The sequence below is a fragment of the Trachurus trachurus genome (genome assembly GCF_905171665.1).
Source record: "Trachurus trachurus genome assembly, chromosome: 13".
NCBI classification, from domain to species: Eukaryota; Metazoa; Chordata; class Actinopteri; order Carangiformes; family Carangidae; genus Trachurus; species Trachurus trachurus.
Genome location: NC_139892.1, coordinates 35043994 through 35066173, shown reverse-complemented (window position 1 = coordinate 35066173; position 22180 = coordinate 35043994). Strand labels below are relative to the sequence as shown.

Here is a 22180-nt window from a genome sequence, read left to right as displayed (position 1 = left end):
AGAAAAGGCAGTTTTACCAATATTTGTACAAACTCGAGGAACTTTGAGTGGTAGCAGATCAGATGAGCGGGTCATATAAGTGCTTAAGTTCCACTCCAATCAATTTATTAATACCAATATATGGTGGAAATCTGCCTAGAAGGGCCTTAAAAATATATAAAAGCCAGAGCCTCTTGTGCCTTTCTCCAAGAGAGGGCCAACCAACTTTTTCATAGAGAACACAATGGTGAGTACCATATTTAGCACCAGTGATCAATCTAAGGGCAGAATGACAGACTGAGTCCAGACACTTTAAAGTTGAAGGAGCAGCATGTCTCCATAATCCATAAAACTGACAAAAATACAGCTTCCATTATTACTTTTCTTGAAAGCACTGGTAAACAAGATTTGTTTCTGAACAGAAAACCAATTTTTTGCTGCAACTTTAAGATAAATTCATTAATATGATATTTGAATGAGAATTCTTCATCCAGCCATTTGCTTTTTAAACGGGCAATACAGCGAGTTTACGCATTAAACTCTGTAAATCAGCTTTTATGAGTGTGGAGAGTTAGCCTGACTCTCGCCAGACCCTTGTAGTTCCGCAAAGCTACGCTGAGCTCCACACAAGGGTCTGGGACTGCTCCATAGGCGATTCATTTCAGAAGGCGGGGCCTTGTAAAAAAAATCTTGTATGTGATTGGATAAACCACTTGTCCGTTATCTTGAATGACGTGCTACTTCTTCGGTCGGAAGAAGAGCGAAAACATCCTTGCCACCAATAAATGCCTTCAAAACCGTTCTCTGTTCATCTTTCAAAGAATTAATATTCGATAGATTCGACAAAACAGTTGAAATAGCAGAATCAATGCCAACGCACGACTCCTCACTGCGAGCCGCCATTGTTGTTTGACTCAAACAGTCGCTTCAGCGCTACGTCACACCTCAGAAAGTCCCGCCCGGCGATCCTGATTGGTTCATTATTTTTTGCTCCGGGGAAGAAGTTTGCATTGGCCTCGAGTCCAGACCCTTGTGTGAAGCTGAGCGTAGCGCCTCTGGTGGAGCTTTGCGGAACTACAAGGGTCTGGCGAGAGCCAGGCTAGTGGAGAGTGGGTTAAAGCTGAAAAATGACTCTGGTAGTGTCATCAGATTCTTTCAGCTCAGGCTTGATATTGAAAGACGTTGACATGGAAGTATGACCTGGAGCATTATGGGAAATATTTCTCTTTCTAAGATATCTTTAGAGTGTGTTACTTTGGTCTGAGCTCATTTGAAACCTAGCTCTGAAAAGCCTCCACAACTGTATGTCAGTATAGATTGCTAGATTGTTGGACTGACCCTTTCAAGTTTAATATTATTGCTGTACAGAATAACCAAAGGGTTTTTCATTCAGGAAGAATGGCGGGGGGGTGGGCATCCCATATGTCCTTCAGAGGTCACAGTTCACATCATGTTTATTGCCTCCGGTGAAAACTGGGATTTGTGGGTTTGGCACTAAAATCAGGGCCAGACAGGTGTGTGCAAATCTGTTACATCCAGCTAAAAAGTAGATAAGAAACGCAGCAGCAGCAGCGCACGCTCACACCTGCAAATGCACCTATTTACAGCCTGTCTCTCAGAGAACCGACTCTCTGTATGGCTGCGTGTTTATTTATGTCTTGTTTTGTCATTTTGGTGATGTCGTGGGAAGATTTAAAGATCCCCGCGGTGATGTATTTCGGAGCCACCCTTATTGTGCTGTTTTTCAAATAATGCAACTGTCAAAACGGGTGCGCTCAGGCTCCACTACATCATAAAAAAGACACTTGGCTGTTGCGCTTTCCCTGCACTCAGCTCGTGAATCCGGCTAAAACTAACTTACTTTGACACCATGACATCAGATAACAATGATTAACAAGTCTAAGTGTTTCTTGTGCTGGCACTCTCCATTAAAAAAAAAAAAAAAAAAAGCAAAAGCAAAAGGAAATAAACGTTCTCTTTTTTTTTAAGTTTCTTTGAGCATTTTTCTTTAAACAACCATGAACTTGTTAAACAGGCTGCCCACTACTAATTTCTAATGTACTGTAACTGCGTGTATTTAATTCACCACAGGGTCATGTGACCGAGCCATTCAATTGATTTGCTTCACAGAGAAACCTGCAAAAAAAAAAGAAGCTGCACAGATATTGGATACATATGAGAACTTGTCGCACAACTGTTCCTGCCACTGACTCACCCTGCTCTCACAGGAACGGTTTGCCTCCTCCACCTGTAGCTGTAAGTACAGGGGCGCTCAGATCACTTTGACAACCGACACGGTGGATTGTGCCTCTCTTGCTGCATCACTGGACAGTACAACAGCCTCCTGCTCGGCTGTGATAATAAAATAGCTACTGATCGACTCTCTGTCGGAGGAACTCTGCACCTTGAATCACAGGGATTCAATTTATCTAACCAGGCTCACAGTTCGATTAAAAGGGACCTGCCGTGTAGTGACAATAGCCTATTAAAAAAGAGGCAGCTGACAAAGACCAGACAACAAGTTATAAACATGCCACAGTAAGTGAGCCTGTGTAGCCAAAACCTATCATCAGGCCAATATTACTGTAAAACCAAAGTCTCTTACAAAGTCATACAGCTAAGGTTTGGTTATATTTAATATGGTTAGGCCCTGGAAAAATCATAATAATACAAAAAAAAAAAACCTTGAGATTTACTCCAGATATATTGATTGCACTCAAATGGTATTTTGAATGCAAACATTTTGGGGTATTTGCTGAAATTTCTGATTCTCTTGTGGTTTTTTTTGGGGGGGAAATAATAGTATTCGTATTAGTTTCTTATATAAAACCTAGTCCCCAGCTCTTTTAAGTTTTAAGTTAAATAGTCTAGTTTAGTTTTCATCAGTTGCAGTTCAGGTGTGGTGTGTGCTTCTAAGAAAACGGTACATTTTCTTTTTACTGTCATTGCATTCACCACACTGAAGTGTAATTAGCCTGAGTGTGAAAGAGTGGATGTTCAGCTTGGTATCAGCTCATTCCTGGTTAGAGGTAGGAACTTTTTTGTGACAGTACAAATATTGAACCTATATAATAAGATTACACAGTCAATACAGGAGCTTGTCTGTGTTATTTGATATCAGTATGGATTCAGCAGTTACGAGACAGAGTTGTTTTTTAGGTAAATTCATGCAAAAATGCTGAGTTTTTCATCAAACAGTCTCTGCATTTACCTTAAAAACAACTCTGTCTGGTAACGTTCTGTTATTATCTCATAGCGTGGTGAATGTGCAGGTCACAACTTGTCCACCAGAGCGTTTTGGAGTTGTTGGATTGTGTATTTGATGAGTTTGATGAGGGAAACCAAGAAATCCCATTAGCCTCCGTAGTGTAGCTCTGAGCAGCTCACGGCTCTGCTCCGCCGTTCTAAAACAGCTTGCAGCGACAATTAAAGGTAACAAACCTACTGCTATGACTATAGGGATTATGGCAATGGACCAATTTGCCAAAATGTTAAACTATCCCTTCAAGTTAGAGCTGTGTGGCGAAATGGGTTACTCACAAGAATATTACAAATCTCACAGGTGGCATGTCTCATGCATATTGTTTTAATTACATGATTATGGGTTGTTATAGTTTGTCACATCACTGCGAGTCTGCCATGTCAACCTTGAAGAGTAAGTAAAGGAACTTCTCATTGCAACAAGGTCTGTTTATTGTTACTGCACTCTGTAAAGTCAAACCCTGAGTTCTTACCAGACTCTCCAGTGATTCTGAACCATCCAACCATCACACAACATGGTCACTATTTTTATTTCAGCAGGTCTGACTGGGCTCGGAGTCGAGGGCCACAGACAGGCTGGGGAAATCAGAAAATACGAAAAGGGACTAAAACAATATTGGCTTTGGCGATTTCACAGGATTTTCTGATGATAACACTCCTGAATATTGTCAGATTTGTCTTTTAAAAAAGTGGAGGAGGAAAAAAAAAACAACATGTCTTAGAGTCAGTCAAGCTTTCAGCCAGTTAACTGACTATTATGTACCCACACTGTAAAAGTAAATGAGTCTATGTATTCATTAACTCGGTCATACTGTACGTGTCACCTGTGCATGCCTACTGTATGTTTCAGCTCACATGAAGCACAATGTAAATGCCAATTTCACAGCTCACAGACCGCTGAGGCTTTTTACACCACGACACCATCTCCTAATCAAGCCAAACCGAGTCGGACGTTTTTACTTTCCCTCCAATTTCCGTCACATTATAACAGAGGTTGGCTTGATAGACGACGTTGTGTATATAACACACGAACCTGCTACAGTCACGTAGCAGCTCCACACACACCTACAGAGCAAAAAGACTAGAGGTGTGCCTGGATGAGTGTTTGCTTTCGTCTGACTACGACCCTCAACAAAGCAAAAACAATTATAATTCGCTTCCAAGCTTCTTGTTAATTTATGTATGAGAAGAATGAGAAAGCTTTCTATATTCAGGCCTATAACAAATAACCCCCCCTCCTCCCCCATCATCAGGAAACTCAATCTCCTGAAGTAAGGCTGGAAAATATTGCCTTTGTATCTTGTCTTCCCTCCATCCCTCTATGTTGACCCGGTTAAATACAGACTAATAAAACTTGGCCTGGCAAACATCAATCACACCAGTAAAAGCCCACCAGCAATCAATAACACAGAGAGCGTTTGACTGTTATTAAGCCAAAATGCGTTTCCTTTTTAGTCCTCGGCTTTTTTCTCTTTCATTTTTTCTGAACTTCAATCTCTCTCTCTCTGAGCTCCATTTGTTGCTTAAAAATGAGCAGTCAAAACTGTCTATTAACCAGACCTGAGTTGCAGAAATGGAAAGACAAATGCGACATAAAAGTTGATAAATCTGCTGCGGTTCATTCTTTCATACCCATCTAAAAAAAAAAACTTTCACCAAACACCGACACTACTCCCACTAGAAGCCTCTGTGAAGTTGAGAACAAAATCATATGAAAATAAGTATATAAAGGTGTGAAAAGTCTATACAGGGATATGAAAGTGCTGTCTGCCATGAAGGCTAAATCACAAGGGAATTCCATCATCTCCCTCCTTTTGCACACCGCAGCAAAACAGCAATAAAAGCGATGAGTTTGAAGCTACTGTATGAAGAAATGCAGACTTTTAAGGCGGGCTCTCGTTCCCAGGGCCACGAGGAGTCTGGTGGTGGACTGATAACTCTGGAGGAGGAAGTGCTTTTACATATAAGCACTGTACACCTGTGGGTGTTCATATCCATCCTCGTGCACCACAGAGGAGTTCCCATTCTCTTAAAACCTCGGGGTGTGTGAAGACGTCTTCAACTGTTTTCTTATCCACAAAAAGTCATTCTCCAGAGCTCAGCTAACTCACATCTGAGGTTCAGTTCCCGCGCAAAGTGCCGGTGATATTGGTAAAAAAGAAAAAAAAAAAAAAGTCCCTATTAAAGGGATAGTTCACACAAAATTGAAATTTCACTCATTATCTACTCACCCTCATGTGGACTAAGGGCTGGGAGAAGTTTCAGAGTCCTCCGTGGCTTCTCTGAGTTACAGGGGGTCTCGGCGTAGCAGTGCATGTCCATATAACGGTTGCAAATGGATACCAACTGTCTTCGTAACAAAAAGACACACCAAAAAACATCCAAATACCTCCATGCTGCTCGTATGTAATGTCCGTCTTGTATTGAAGCCCCGAAATGCAAAATTGTCCCGAAAAAAATGTTTTGTAGCAGAAGCTTCTCTGAGTTCCTCTTCCCGGTTCGTCAAATTTGGACGAACTGGGAAGAGGAGCTTCCGCTACAAACAAGCTTGAAATATAGACTTATTCAATTTTTTTCGGGACAATTTCGCATTTCGGGGCTTCAATACAAGACGGACATTACATACGAGCAGCATGGAGGTATTTGGATGTTTTTTGGTGTGTCTTTTTGTTACGAAAACAGTTGGTATCCATGTGCAACCGTTATATTGACATGCACTGCTACGCCGAGACCCCCTGTAACGAAATTTCAATTTTGGGTGAACTATCCCTTTAAACATGGGGACAGATCTTGCGTCCCATGCACTGAGGAACATGTGTGTGTGTGTGTGTGTGTGTGTGTTCCTCAGTGTTTCTGAGCCTGTGTGCCAGCAAATGTGCTGCTGCTGCTGTGTCTGCTTTTATCAGTCCACACTGTGTGCACTGTTGAATTTTCTCCATTACGTATGTGAGTGGATGTGAGAGCACTCAGTGACACAAGGGTAGTCTGCAGGAGAACTGAGTGAATGACCGCGAGAGTGCTGAGATGACAAAGGCAGAAAATGGCTCTTACAGCAGCGGCTTAAAGCAGGTTTCGGGCACTAACAAGAAAAATGGGTCTTGAGCTGGGATTTAAATATTGAGACGGCGTGATTCCCCAACAATGGCAGGAGAGCTGGCACTAAAGAGCGATGTCCCCACAGGTAAAGCTCTGCTCCATTTGATTCCTTTCAGAAATGAGGAAAAACGCAGAGACATGAATTCTGTGAGCGCTGAGTGTTATTTAAGAGCCTAATTAATCCACTGATACGTTCACACTAAGGGCTGTTCAATGATTTGCCAGTGGCATAATATCCATATGTGTTTACATCAAGCCAATGGAAAAAAGACTGAAACATTTCTCAGATATAGGCAACATGTGTGTGTGTTCATGAAGGAGGTGGAGATACACACTAAATATATCGGTGGCTTTCTGCTTTAGTATTTTCTGATACCAATCCTCTCGGCTGTGGTAGCCTCATAAAATATAAATGACGGTTGTGTTGTTGTTTTAAACATTAATGCAGATTCCAATATTGACCACCTGTGTGACCTGACCTGTGTGCATAGATGGAGGAGGTTGGTGGGGCTATATTAGGTGAATCTGTATATGCATAATGAGATGTATTCCATTATATAGTGGGGAAGTGGTGGGTTGCTTCCAGCTTCTGCAGGTGGGACGAGACAGGTGGAGTGAAACTGAAGTTGGATAAAAAGATCCAAAGTTTGTGAATGTGATTAATCTGAGTTTTCAAAGACAAACATACATGTTGCTGGGGAATTCAGACTTCCGGGAAGTTGGATTCCAATTTATTATGATTGGATTCCCCATATATTACCGATATATAATTTATTTTTTTCTACATATATTTTTGGGGCATTTTTGCCTTTAAAGGAGACAAATTATGCCCCCTTTCCACAAATTAAAATAGTTCCAAGGTGTCTTAAAAACATATCTGTGACATCTTTTGGTCAAAATCCCCTAAGGATCAAACATCACAGCTCTTTTCATCCTCTCAAAACAGCCCTGTTCAGAACGGCTGGTTTCAGTGCTACTGTCCCTTTAAATGCAAATGAACCACTGCTTGCTCCGCCCCTTCTACTGGTCCCAGGTAGGGGTGAGGTTATGCAAATTCAAATCCTAGAAGACAACTGAGGGAACAGCTCGTAAAACCACATGGATTTCAATCTAGGGAGCCTGAAAATTACAGATTTTTTTTGTCAATTCTCACATTTTGGGGGTCAGAAGGCAAGACAAACACCCAGATATATGTTAAAGAGCCTTCAAAAAGTGATATTTCCATAATATGTCCTCTTTAACTGACAGGATAGCGATGAGAGAAAGAAGTGGGGAGAGAGACTGGGGAAATGACACACAGTACAGATCAGCACAGTCGGGATTCGATCCGGCGATTACTGCATTGGGCATTGCCAACATGGGATGTGCTCTTAACCACTCAACCATCAAGCACCCAGATTTCTTATTTATATTTGACAAAAAATGTCAATTAAATGCCACTGTCTCCACATGCGGCAGCTAAAATGGTTTTAAATGTATCAATGTGTGATATTTACTGTAGTATCAACAGAGGCATGAGTAATTACAGTGGAGGGGGGCTTGTTCTGATGTTGCCGGTATGATGACATCAACAGGTCTTTTCTTTGTCTCTTTTCCGCTGGGAGACGCGTGAAAAATAGACATGTCACGCTGCCATTGTGTCCGTTCTAACCCGTTACCATGGGTGCCCAAATAAAAAAAACCCAAGACACACACGTGACTCCTCCAGAGCTCTTCCTGGTCGACGCAGACTGCTCGCCGAGGCTCTCTGCCTCATGGTTTCAGAGTTGGTTAAGACCCTGGTATACTCGATAACAAGTGTGGTGATTTTTGTTCCTGCTCCTTTAACATTGAAGTCATAAATTGGGAGAGAGGGCTCCTCCGAAAGTAACAAGTTCCCTCTCCCTTTACGCTTTACTGAGAAAATAGAAAAAGATTGTGTTTGTAGCTGTGAAAATCAAGCTGTTACCATCGCAATGCAAATCACCTGAGATGGAAGAGACCTGAAAACAAAGGAATGAAAACAGAACAGATGACTCTTTCTGCTGCTCGACTGCTGCTCTGCTGCTTCAGACCGGAACAGAGAGCAGCAACGACACACACACACACACACACACACACACAGAGACGCAGAACGACACAACCGAGCGCATCATCTGGAGCACGCAAAAGAACATCAGTGCAGCCGCCGCTGAGGCTATAGAGACATTATTTCACCCAGGCCCACACACAGCGCCTCTGACAAACTCAGTCAGTGATTAGAGTGTAGTCAGTGTAATGCCATCATCAATTCTCTGACATTTGTTTGTTTTTTTCAGGTCGTATATGTGTGTGTGTGTGTGTGTGTGTGTGTGTGTGTGTGAAACTGAAGTGGGAAAGTGACATTCACATGCGGATGTAATGAAACTGCTTTGTAAAAGCCAGGTGAACATGATAAGAGTGCACACAAATGCATGTGAAGGGAGCATCCATAAATACTGTAAGTGCAGACACAGGCACAACCACATACTCAACAACCCCCCCCCCCATACACACACACACACACACACACACACTCCCCCCCCCTCACCCCCAAGGCCAACGATACAGGTAAGGAATTCTTATGGAGGCTTTCAGCTGCGGCTCTGTCTGCCGCCCACGAGCGAGATAACGGCGACACAGCAATCACACCATGATGAATGAGCTGTGATAGGCACTGAAAATTGCTCCTTGGTGGCTTCCGAAGTTTGGTCCAGGGGACTCTGTATCTCCAAAGTGAAATCAAAGCTCTGTGCTCAGGCCAATTCATTCTTTCACACCCTATTTCTGTTGTGAAAACATTGTCTCATTTGTACTCAACACAAACGCGCACGGCACGGACGCGCGCGCGCCCGTCTCCGTCCTCCCCTGTGTCTTTCCCTTTCCTTCTGTGTGAAATGAACCGTTCCATCTGAACCCCAATCAGCCTCAATGAGACCAGTTGAGTTGTTCGGTGGGCGAAATATGGCAATATGCCCCTCCCTCATTCTGAGCGCTCGCAGCTGATAAGCCAGCCACTCAGAGGAACGCACTGGGCCAATTGCCTCTGCTTACAACCTACTTTGTGTGTTATCATCTGATTCATCAGAGGAGGAGGAGGAGGAGGAGGAGCTGGGCGAGTGATGGCTCTGTGTTTATGACTGCATTTGTGTGTGTATGTGTGTGTAAGCGATGAACAAAGGCATGAAACACACGCAGCTGACGGAGATTATGAATCATTTTACACAGCTCCGGCATTAATCCACATATCACCTTTGATGTTTTACTGTAAATAGGAAAAATCAAAGCTGCTGCAACAGAGAAAATGTTCTCTACTCACAGGGTTTGGAAATAAACAGCAGGCGTGCTCTACCTCTCCAATCATGTAAGGTGAATAAGTGATTATTAATTAATCCCTGTTAAGTATTTGATGGTGCAAAAAAACATATTAACATATTAAACATATTAGGTGCAGGGACATATTTGTGCAATATTTGCACATGTTTCTCGGTCTAAGGCTTTAATCTGTACAAGTGGGAAATGGGATCAGCTGTGCTGCAGCACAATGTGGCAGGTTTTTGCAAATGAAATGAGTGGAAAATGAAAGTTTTGCTTTCCTATTAGAGGTTAGAGCTCATTCAGCGTTTCATATGACGCAATATGACGAGTTACTTCACAGCCATATGTCAAAAGCTTATGACTCACATGCTGATGCTCTCATAAAGAATAACCAGGAGTTTCTAGCTGGCTGTATCTGCGTGCGGATGCAGATAACGGCGGTCAGTGTGCTTCAAACAAAGTGTCAAATTGTCACACAACCCTCTGAAGCCTCCCACACACCTTTCCCCAAGGTGGGATGCGATCATTTTTTTCCCGAAGGCAACAATCACGACAAGCGAGCCCCACGTCACGCAGCAATCAGCGAGGAGTCTGTAAACTTCTCTTTGATGGTCCCCCTTTTTTCATTCTTTCCTCAGCTGCTGCCATCCCTTTGTTGACATCTGAGCACAACAGCTTCAACACCTTTGAGGAGAGACTGTCAGAAAGTGTTTGCTGTTTGCTGTCCTCGCTGTATTTACTATTCAGTGTGCTGAGACCACAACATCACAGCATACACATGGAAGCTGCAGCCAGGAGGCTATGACATTGGCTTTTAACCTCAATGTGACCATTCAGAACTATATACAGTGGCATCATGCAAAGGTTTGGGCACCCCTAGTACAAATTTCTGTTAATGTGAACAGTATAGTAACAGTACAGAAATTTCTGTTAAAGGGATAGTTCAACATTTTGGCAAATTGGCCCAATGCCGTAATCCCATAGTTTTAGGAGTAGGTTCGTTACCATTAAAGGGATAGTAGCATTTTTTTTTAAAGTGGGATCTACAAATAGCCCCTAAGTACTTTAATTGCAGTAGAAGACTCTCTGCTCTCCTCCCGTTAGCAACGCCAGCCCATAGCCCTGCCCAGAGATTTACAACATACAGTGTTGTGAATGGACCCAAAGAAACGGCCTATTTTCGCGGCCTAAAAGAGGTTTTACGTGAAAAAAAATTACACAGTTCCATTGTTCGCTATATTTTTTTCCAGCCCCTCAAAGTGCAGGAAAAACACAGTTTTTATTTGGACCTAACCAACTGCTGATCGGCGGGCGCTAACCCTGGGCGGAGGGATATGTGAGTTGGTTAGGTCCAAATAAAAACTGTAAATCTCTGGGCAGGGCTATTATGGGCTGGTGTTGCTAACGGGAGGAGTGCAGAGAGTCTTCTACTGCAATTAAAGTACTTAGGGGCTATTTGTAGATCATACAACCCCACTTTAAAAAAAATGCTACTATCCCTTTAATTGTCGGTGCAAGCTATTTTTAGAACGGTGGAGCAGAGCCGCGAGCTGATCAGAGCTACGCTACGGAGGCTAATGGGATTTCTTGGTTTCCCTCATCAAACTCATCAAATACACAATCCAACAACTCCACAACGCTCTGGTGGACAAGTTGTGACCTGCACATTCACCACGCTATGAGATAATAACACAATGTTACCAGACAGAGTTGTTTTAGAGGAAAATTCATGCAAAACCGCTGATGCACGTTGCCTTCAGGGACAGTTTTTCAGCAAGCAGTCTCTGTATTTGCCTTGAAAACAACTCTGTCTTGTAACGTTCTGTTATTCTGTAATACATTATTATCTTATAGCGTGGTGAATGTGCAGGTGGAAGCAAGTGGAAGATGAAATGATCTCCAAAAGGCACAAAGTTAAACATGAAACACTCTTTTGTAATATTTTAAGTAATATCAGTGTATTATTTTTGTTTTCTACAATTTCAGAATGAAAATGGAAACAAAGCAGCAGCCTGCAAAAGAATGGGAAACCCCCGGAGACTTGAGCTCTCAGATAACTTTGACCAAGGTATCAGACAAGATATTTACTTGATTGTGAGGGGGGATGTAAAAGATGAAAATAAAAAAAAGAAGATATTGTTTAAAATGTAAAGGAAATGTGTCATCTGTACCTACAGTATATGCCATTTGGAGATCATATATCTTCCACTTACTGAACTGTTCACATTAACAGAAAGTTTGCCCAGAGGTGTCCAAAACCTTTGCATGCAACTGTAGCTATAAACACCTACAGCCCTTCACTAAGACAAGAACATGAGGCTGATTTAGCTGCCCTGCATGTTCATACAGTACTTGTTTAATTCCCTATCCAATAAAACTTTTAAGTTGTGCTGAATTTTTATGATCAGTCATTGTGAAATTTATTTGGCCATTTGTTAAATAATGACAGAGCAGAACATGAGCAGCAATTATGTGAAAGTATTATAAGTATTATATAATATTCTTTTTATTATTTGAATCTTATTTAAATGATTTACTTTAATTATTCAACGATTCAGATACCTAATTTACTTTGCTTGCGCTGCACAAACTGACCATGACAATTGTTTAGACAAAATTGAGGAGAAGCGCACTTTCCTTGTATTTTTGGAGGCTTTTAAGGATTCACAGATTATTAATCATTAACATGGCAGGAGATTAAGGAAATTGCTTAACAACTGCTTCCCTCGTAACAGGTAGCACAGAGAGGGTGGCGAGAACCGGCGCCAACAGGATCTATATTTACAACAGAGGCTGTGAATGGCTGACATGATGAATTATTAGCTCCCGCTGATGCGCTGTGATGTAGCTTCTTCTGAAGCACTCAGGGCAAAACAATTGCGCAGCATCAGTTTCTCTCTGATCCCAAGAGAACTGAGTTTGGCTGCGAAAACGCAAAATGGCTTTTTGATATGGTAATTGTCTGTCAACCGCAGAGTGTCAGCCACATGTAGATCAGGAGGAAGGATGAGCTAATGAAACAGACTGGACTGCAGCTGATGTGTGTGTGTGTGTGTGTGTATATACAGTATTACTTACTAATATTGTGGTGATGGTGAGAGTGGTGTTGAAGAGAGTGTCCGTCACATTGATTGATGGAAGTTTTCTCTCCATGGACAGTCCATGTTCAGAGTGCCACAGGCCAATCTGCAAATAAGACACACACACACGAACAACAGATCAGTCACTAAGTCCATCAGCTGGAAAAGACCAATAGAAACAATCTGCGCTTAATTGCCTTCCGTTCCTCTAAGGGTGGGGGGGTGGGATCAGCGTGACCTTCACAGGACAGCGGAGGACAGATCATCATGGCGTGAGACAAAAAAAAAAAAAAAAGTGAGAGCGGAAGTCAACGGGACTACAGGAGGAAACAAAGACAACATGTGTGTGGCTCCTTGAGGAGTGAACACGGGGCATGTGTTCAATCAGAGGCAACAGAATGCATTCATTAAACCAATTACCAGCAAATCCTGTGGCGCAGAGCCACGTTCACATTCTCATTACAGCTCGAGTGGGGATTCACAACTCCACCTCACATAGTGTCTTTCCTCCCCTCCACTTTCAATCTGTCTCTGCCATCTCCTGTTCTGTTTCTTTTATTTCCTCTGTGCGAACACAAGCATTTTTTTTTTGGAAATATACTTTGCCTCTCGCTTCTTTGAGGTACACATAACACCCACTCACCTTCAATTTACCATAATGGCATTGATAGGAAAAGAAAATACACCTTGGTGATTTGTATGCTCTGACCTTGAAGGACGTACATGGCTCCTCTAATGGTTAGGAAAACTCTGCAACCCTGGAGCTTATTAAAAATCTGTTCAAGTGCTGGATAAAGTGAAAAATGTGAAGTGGTCCAGTAATTGTGTGTGTTTTTTTTTAATTTCCTTCGTGATGACGGAGCTTTGACTTTTCTGCTGACTTCTATCGTCCTCCCTGCCTGAGCTGTGGCGCGCTCTCCTTCTTCTTTATCAGCCCCATTCAAAACTGCAATACTCCTTCGTTGGTGATTACATGCTAAGAGTTGGCATCAACACAGGCAACTATCAGCAAAACCATTTTATTTTCCTTCTCGCTGCTGCAATTTCACAAGCTATTATTTCATTTATGCTGCAGATGCAGATCACTGACGGTTTGATCAGGTCATTGTCAATAACAAACGGAGAAACTGCTGTGTGTGTGTTGGCACGGGAGATAACGTCAAGATCAATTGAAACCGCGATGACACGGGCAAAATATGTCTTTTCATTAGTTTTTGTTTATGGGCAATTTTCAGTATTTATGAGGTTGTTCTGCCCATTGTGTTCAAAGTTTGTCTCACTTGTCTTATTGGTAAAGTTAGACAAAAAGGCAAGATATTAAAGAGGAACTATGCAGGATTGTTTAGCTTAACTATGCTACATTTTGACCTTAATTAAACAGCTTTGGAGTAATTGTGATGGTTTTATAAATGGCATAACTTGTTACGAGGGAGAATGGAGGCTCTCTGCCTTCAACGTGTGTCACTTATTGCGTCTCTTGGCTGAAATGTTTTTGTCCCAGCTCTCGTCTCTGCAGCCCCGCGACGTAAACACGCCCCGTAACTCCTAATTTCTTGTTTATGACAGATTAAACTACACAAATATACACGTTGTAACATCTTATATGATATATAACATTATTTACCGCTTTATTGATTGATTTCTCGCTGGCTTTGTTGTAAACAAATGCACATGGCCAGGAGGAGGGTTATCAAAACAGAGGAAAAGCGACCAGACTTACATAGTTCCTCTTTAAAACTGAAGCAGGCAGTCATTTTTTTGTCATCAATGGGCCAAAATTCCATAATCATCATCATAGTATTATAACACAAGTTTCCCAAGGGGAAACGAGACATCTGCACCTCCTCCTTGGCTCCGTTTTCAGACTTTAGAATATCTGGCCTGTAATGGAGTGCTTCAGCCTATTGGTTTTATTACAAATGCAGCACACGTCCCCTCAAGTAGTTCGGACATATATCTTTCTCAATGTGTTGCAGTGGTTGGTTGTGTAGGTAGATTTGCCGTGAAAGCAGGCAATGAGTAGCAAGTTGAACGATAACCTTCCGCTAATTGTAGCCAAAGGCTCGTGGCTGTGGCTGCGTCGCTGCTGCGTATATAAAGATTGAGCGGATGTCTGTGGGGACAAAGCTACAAGGAGGGCAGTGTAACAAGATGACCTGGGATCGTTAGAATCAAATTATGATGATTACAAACATTCAGTTTTAAGTCATTATAATTCAAACTCTGTAATCTACCTCATTATGTACGTGTAACCACTTCGATATCCCTAGTAGCTTAGAAACAAAAATCTCAGGGATGGATATTATTCAGGAGTATTAATGAGAGAATCTAGAATCTAATTTAGCCTTGACACTTTTCTCATGTGTTTTTCAACCCATGTCAGGAGTTCTTTGATTACTGGCTAAAAAAAACTTTGGGGAATATTAATGCTGGTTGGGATCAGTGGCTGATTAAAAGAAGAAAAGCTCCGGTAACAAAGCTCCTGGTTTTGGTAGTCGACTGTTTCAAGGCTAAATTACCACGATTCTCTGGAGATTTCAACCTATTCATGTTGATCAGCGCCTGCTTTTGGAAGCTGTTTAACCATCCTCCCAACACCGACGGTGAAACCTGATGTGAGATACGGAAAAAAAAGGGGGGGGGGGGAGAGTTCCCAGAATCAAAGATCTCCTTTGAGAGTGCGTGATCAAAAAGATCTCGCCTTCCATTTCCTCTGGTGTACGGTACTTGTTGGCAGAAACAGCACCTTGCTCACGCAAATAGACTGCAGCTATACCCGAACCCCCCTACAGTATGTGCAACACATGCCGCACTCTGCTGCTGATGACGGCCTCAAGAAACAGAGAGGGAGAAAATGTGAACAAAGTGAAGTACGACCCAAAAAAAAAAAAAAAGTTGGACCTGTGAAATATGGTCTTCAGCAATCAGCGTACACAATCAGTTGTCAGAGCCCGTGGAGGTGGCGGGAGGTGGGAGTCTGCGGCTTGTCTGGGCTTAGCAGGTGTCACCAAAGGTCTAAGCGAGGAGGTGGGATGGGGAGGGGGTGACTGAGAGGGTAATAGGATGGGGTGGCACCGTGACGCCTGGGAAGAGGAGAGAGAGAGAAGGGGGGGGGGAGATGATGAGGCAGCGTGTAGCAGGAAGGGAGAAGAAGCATATGCTGGCGGGGGAGGAACTGGCCCTTTGGTGGCCCGGCCGTCAACTCTCTGTGAGCCGGCGAGGGGAAGAAAATAGAGCTGTGCTGTCTGTGAGTCACTTCGACTAACACAGGAAGGAAGACGTATACATCGGCTTGTGTAAGCAGAAACGCAGCCTCGGCAGCTAGCACACCCTGACATTTATCAAGGTACAACCTTTAATGCTGATGTTATTCTTCGTTAGACAATAAATTACACTTTTCATTATTGATTTGTGCCATAAAGAAAGGAGACGGAGGTACAGTACTGTAGGGCGGGCGGGCGGGCGAGGGTTACATATCACATACAGTATAGCACAGAATGGGGGAAAAAGATGACAATCAGGGGCTGAAACTTGGAGAGGCCTAATTAAATTAATGAAATATTAATGAGAGCGTAACACAGTTTACCATTAATCTGAGAGCCAGGAAAGAACATCAGTAATGTTACATGTCATTTCCCTTGAAGCATTAGTTTGTATTAATTCTGTAGGTTGTGCAAACTTTAAAGCAGGCGGAACTCTAACCACTGCATTTATCCTGGTGGAGGGAAAGGCGTCGAGCCATTGCATACAGTAGAACCTCATTATACACACAGCACACCCTGAGAATCTATTAGCCTCATAAGCTTTTATCATAGAGAGAAGGGCTGCATACTGCCATATACCAGACTGTGTTTGTGCACAATGATATAAATAGCTGTAACTTGATGTTTCTCATTTGCAGTGTCATTAATTTGGTATTTACACTGCAATTACAATGAATAACAACCGGTGCAGTATACAGCCAGTGAATGCAGGAAACAAATTCAGACAAAAGTCCAAGACTATGGATTCTGTGCGCTATTTATTTTTCCAGAGAAGCAGGGAGGCAGGGGGAAGAATGGAGTATAATGGGAGAGAGGGGAATAGGAAGAGGAGCAAAAGGAAAAGACTAGGGTGAGGAATAGAAAGATGCAGGCGAATGTCAATCACTTACTGAGTAGGCGCGGTGAGGCTGGCAAACGAAAAGAAAATCAATGAGAAAGTATGAGGAGCAGCCAGCTAGGGAGGCAGAACATAAGGCGGAGAGAACAAGGGAAAGAGACAGCAGAGGGAGAGAGAGAGAGAGAGAATTTATGCAACTGCAAAATGGAGTGAAAGAGGGGGAGAGAGAGAGAAAAAAAGACGAGGGAGACAGAGAGACAGTGACAACAAGTGGAACGACGACGCGCCCTGTGAGGGATTACCCACGGTTCATTCTGCAACCTGGAATTACAGCATAAGGAAAAGATTAAGGAGGCTGCTCACTGAAGCGTCGGGATTGGCTGATCTCCCTGTCAAAAAAAAACGCCGCATCCAATAGGGTGTGGCGAGATCGCAGCCGTGACGGACGCATCCATCATATATGAGGGACGCAATAGCTATACCATTATCAAACATAATGTCATACAGCACACTTACACCGAGGCTAAAGCATTCAGGTGTCACACGGGCCGCGCAAATGAGTCTGAGTCAAAATCTGTGTGTGTGTTTCTGACAGCATGCCTGTTTATGAATGGCTGCGTATGGGAGAAGCAGGAAAAAAAAACCTCATGGGCCTCGGGGATGGACTTTTTATTGCTGTAACAGTGATATTATGTTATTTCAGCTCAGGAAAAAAAGAAAAACAGCTGAAATAGATGCAGTTTTTCTACCCATGAGTGGACATTACAGCTGGTTGAGTGTCGGGTTCAAGCGAAACGGTTACGTTTTGAGCATGGCCACCACTCTGCTTCACTGTGATTCCTAGATTATGTTTGTGTGTAACTGTTATGTGCGTTTTCCTCTATGGAATAGTGAGTGGGAAAAGTGGGCTATCTTTTTACATAAGCTCATAAGGGAAGGGGAAGGGGGGGTGTGGGTAAATGTTGGGGCGTAGACAATGCACATGTGGTGGTGTAGGTGGATGAGACAGGTGCATAGTAAATCTAGAGTAGAGTGAGGAAAACAAGTTTGTGGTTTACTTGCTATTATTCCCTGCTGAGTACAGAGTCTCTAATCCCTGGCAGTGAGTGGAGCATGAAACGGCTGACCTGGATACACTTTCAAAAACTGTTGTTTCATAACAGTCGGAAATGCGATTTGAATTGTGTTTTTTTTTGCTTACAAAGACTCTCATTCACAGACACACATACAAGCAAAATGCCTCATGCCACTGTAGATTTGGTAAATCACTCAAAGCGTGCTCATCATTTGGCGGCGTGGCGAATAATGGAATCGCTTGTTCAAGCGTCGTAATGAGACACAAGCTCTGAGTTGAGGAGAAGGTCTTTCGGTCAGAGTGGCTCTTCAAAGCGGCGCTGCATGCGTGTTCTCCAAGTGCTGCGTCCCTGCAGAGCGCGCAACAAACAATGCATGCCCTCACAGTCACAGTCCCCACTCAGTCTGTCCTCTTCTGACAGTCCAAATGTCTTCATCTACTGTATGGGCGACCCAAACAGTGGAGACGTACTCTAACCACTTGGGGGACAGACCAAACCCAACTTGCTATTCCTACTTTGCTCCAGATCGTCACTCTTCTGACAGTATAGTATAGAGATCTGTCTTATGAAGCCTTAATACATCAAGAGAGCCTGCTTGTGTGATATGACAACATGACAGCACATACAGCAGCTGAATAATGGTTTTGTAAATGGACTCCATCCACTATGATCGTTTCAGATCTGTAATCACATTCTTGGGTCCTTCTGGGATAGAGTGGGTGGGCTGCGTTTATGTGTGACTGTAGCTTATGTTCTTTCTTTATCTGTAGACACGTTCTGTTTCATAACTTGCTCGCTCTCAGTGGCATGCAAAGGTTTGGCCACCCCTGGTCAAAATTTCTGTTAATTGGATAGTTCAACATTTTGGAAAATTGGCTCAAAGCCATAATCCCTAAAGTCTAAGGAGTAGGTTTGTTATCTTTATTTGTCGGTGCAAGATATTTTTAGAACGGCGGAGCAGAGTGGCGAGCTGCTCAGAGCTACGCTACGGAGGCTAATGGGATTTCTTGGTTTCCCTCATCAAAACTCATCAAATACACAATCCAACAACTCCAAAACGCTCTGGTGGACAAGTTGTGACCTGCACATTCACCACGCTATGAGATAATAAGGGAACGTTGCGAGATGTACTATAGGGATTATGGCAATGGGCCAATTTGCCAAAATGTTGAACGATCTCTTTAATGTGAAAGTTAATGCAAGTGGAAGATGGAGGATCTCAAGCAATCATCAGTGTACTATAACTATACAGGGTGGCCAAACCCTTTTCTTTTCTGTCATTTTGAAAATGTAAAAGAAAAAAAAAATTTGTTTAAAATGTAAAGGTAATGTGTCATCTGTAACGTTATGTCTTTTGGAGATCATTTCATCTTCCACTTGCTGAACTGTTCACATTAACAGACATTTTGACCAAGGGGTGCCCAAACTTTTGCATGCCACTCTAGACTGAACTGCCTGCCATGAACACTGTATTGTGTTTTGTAATACCAGCAAGTCCTGTACAGCGTCCTTGTCCTCCAACAGAAAAGAGAGGCCTTCAAGGATGGAGATGAAAGCAGATGTAGAAGGACTACAAAAGGAAAGAAGAGAAGAAGCTGGAGCACAACAACAACACCAGAGAGGCCTTGAGGACCATTACCGACTATAAAGGGAAGAGCAGCCAAGAAACATCAGGCGATGTGGACAAAGCCAATGAGTCAAATCTCTCACAGTGCAGGCAGGGTCTGTCTCTCTACTTCAGCTGCAGCTTCTCCTATAGCGTCGTCTCATTCATAACCTGACACTGAAGCTGCAGCTCCCTCCACACCAAGGTCGAGTCTCATGCTCTTTACAGCAGAGGAGAAGAGAGCTGAGGTGAAGAAGCTACGTACATCCTGGAAAAGCAAAAGGCCCCGGATGGTGTGTGTGTGTGTGTGTGTGTGTGTGTGTGTGTGTGTGTGTGTGTGTGTGTGTGTGTGTGTGTGTGTGTGTGTGTGTGTGTGTGTGTGTGTGTGTGTGTGTGTGTGTGTGTGTGTGTGTCGGAGCCTGTGAAAGGGCCATGCAGCCCAGCTGGCTAAGCTTCTCCAGAAAATCTTCGACCTAAGTCTACAAACAGGGATTATAGCTATTGTGGTGTGGAAGAGGAACAGACAGGAAGAGGAGAACATGGATGTTACAATAACTCTCAGTGAATCAATCAATCAATCAATCAATCAATCAATCAATCAATCAATCAATCAATCAATCAATCAATCAATCAATCAATCAATCAATCAATCAATCAATCAATCAATCAATCAAGCTTAATTTGTATAGCATTTTTCATGCCCACGGCAGCTCAAAGTGCTTTACATGATAAAAACAATGAACATGGGGACACATACTGGATACACACATACATTCTCATACACACACGCATTCACACAAGAATTTAAAAACAATGGAATTGAAGGCATCAAGGAAACGCTATTTACTTTATACTAGTTTGGGGGTCCTTGGCCTGAAAAACGTTGAAGACAACTGGTATAGCAATTTAAAAAAGTAGTGTTATGAAAATATAAAAATAATAAAATTCAGTTAAAAAGCCAGGCTAAAAAGCTTTTAGAAATGTCCACATTCTCTGCTCTGCTCAAGTCTTCAGGCGGTCTGTTCCATAGGCGTGGGCCGTAGTGATAAAATGAGGCCTCACTATTAAACCATTAAACCAAACCATTAAAAGGATCTTAAATAGATGGAGCAATGAGAAGTGCCTCCTTCTGGACACCTCAAGGACTAAGGAGATGATCTCTGACTGTCGGAGGTCTACGCTTGTGCCAGGCAACATTACGGGGAAGGACAAGGAGGTGGTGCAGGCTTATAGGTGTACACCTGGACAGACATGGATGCCATCTACCAGAAGAGGCAGAGCTGGAGGCTCAGGTCCTTTGACGCTTGCAGTGATGCTTTATTTTAATACACTATGTGTTTTTATGTCTTTATGTATTTTTACTTCAGTGTTTGTGATCTGTGTTGTTGTCTGTATTGTCTTGCTGCTGCTCTGTGACATTTTAAATTTCCCCTCGGGGATTAAATAAAGTATTTCTATTCTATTCTATTCTATTACCAGTCAGCGGTGGCCTATGTGTGTTTGATGCCGGTGTCCACTGGGTCAACGAGGCCGGGGCGGGACGGGGCTGTACTTGGCCCCAGTCTGGACTGAGTCAGGACTGAGGCCATAGGAAGACAGGTTCCCCCTGTTTGTCAGACTGAAGCCATTTTAATAAAAACACTCAGACTGTGTAAATATTTGGTGTCATCTCTCCTCTTCCCTTCCCTGTTCTCGTTTAGGTAAGTGTCCGTGAGCTATAAACACCTTTTGTGGATTAATATCACGTATCTGAGGAGGAAAGGTTAAATAGAAAAAAAAAAGATTTACCATAAAGCTACAATCTTGCCAATGCACAAAGTGCGATTAGTCAGGACTTTGCCAAGGGAGGTCAGCTGCCCTCTGCCCTCACACCAACCAGTCGCATGTTTGAGAGCTGAACAGTCAGGAAGCATGCAAAAGTATTTGCGTATACATAAAATGCCACATAAAACAGTTTTATGTGGCATTTTATGCGTCGGGCACATGACTTGCGACATAAAAACATCACTTTTATGGCATGTCGTGTCTGATGCGCGTAGTCTACTGACACTTTATGGTGCGAACGTAAAACTTTAAACATTTCCTGGTGGAGTTTGTGAATGAACGTGTCTTTTATGCACCATGCGGCTCTGTGCTGTGCATTAAGCAGCCGGTTATGCATTTAGATGACGGGTTGCACAAGTGAATAAGAGAACAGAGGGAGACAGTGAAGGAGGCCGTGTCTCAGTAAAGTGAAGGTTAGCATATAATCATGCATCTGTATGATACCATTTAATGTAAAATGATGGCAGTCGCTCCAATGTCTTTTTAAGTATGTAATAAGACCGCTGGGAGAACACAGTGCCAGTGCCAAGCCGTCGGTACCCGGAGGAGAGAACAAGTGAAACAATACCTATAAGGTTACCATGCATTCACTGTATGGTTGTTCTGTAGCTCCATCATATGGGGAGTCTCTGTGAAGACTGATAAAAACAGAGACACAGAGGCACACTTGCAGGCACACAGGCACTGAGGCACTCAGGCACATGCACATAAATTTGCATGTACAGGCGTACTACACACACACACACACCCAGCCAAGCAACACATACGGAGTCTCACCCAGCCTTGAAATCCGTTAAGACTGGGGGATCTTGCAAAACAGCTCATCCATTCTGCTTTTGATC

At 42.9% G+C, this 22180-nt stretch overlaps 1 protein-coding gene across 2 annotated transcripts in view; it reads right to left on the bottom strand.

Moving 5' to 3' along the window:
* Positions 1 to 22180, bottom strand: part of grik4 (glutamate receptor, ionotropic, kainate 4) — a gene marked incomplete at both ends in the record, with an annotated part of 204070 nt that overhangs the window by 29711 nt on the left and 152179 nt on the right. For both annotated transcript variants that reach the window (XM_083985474.1, XM_083985475.1), the window contains one exon: positions 12730 to 12837. In XM_083985474.1, coding sequence (XP_083841600.1) covers positions 12730 to 12837 — 108 coding nt within the window. The remainder of the gene's footprint in view (positions 1 to 12729; positions 12838 to 22180) is intronic.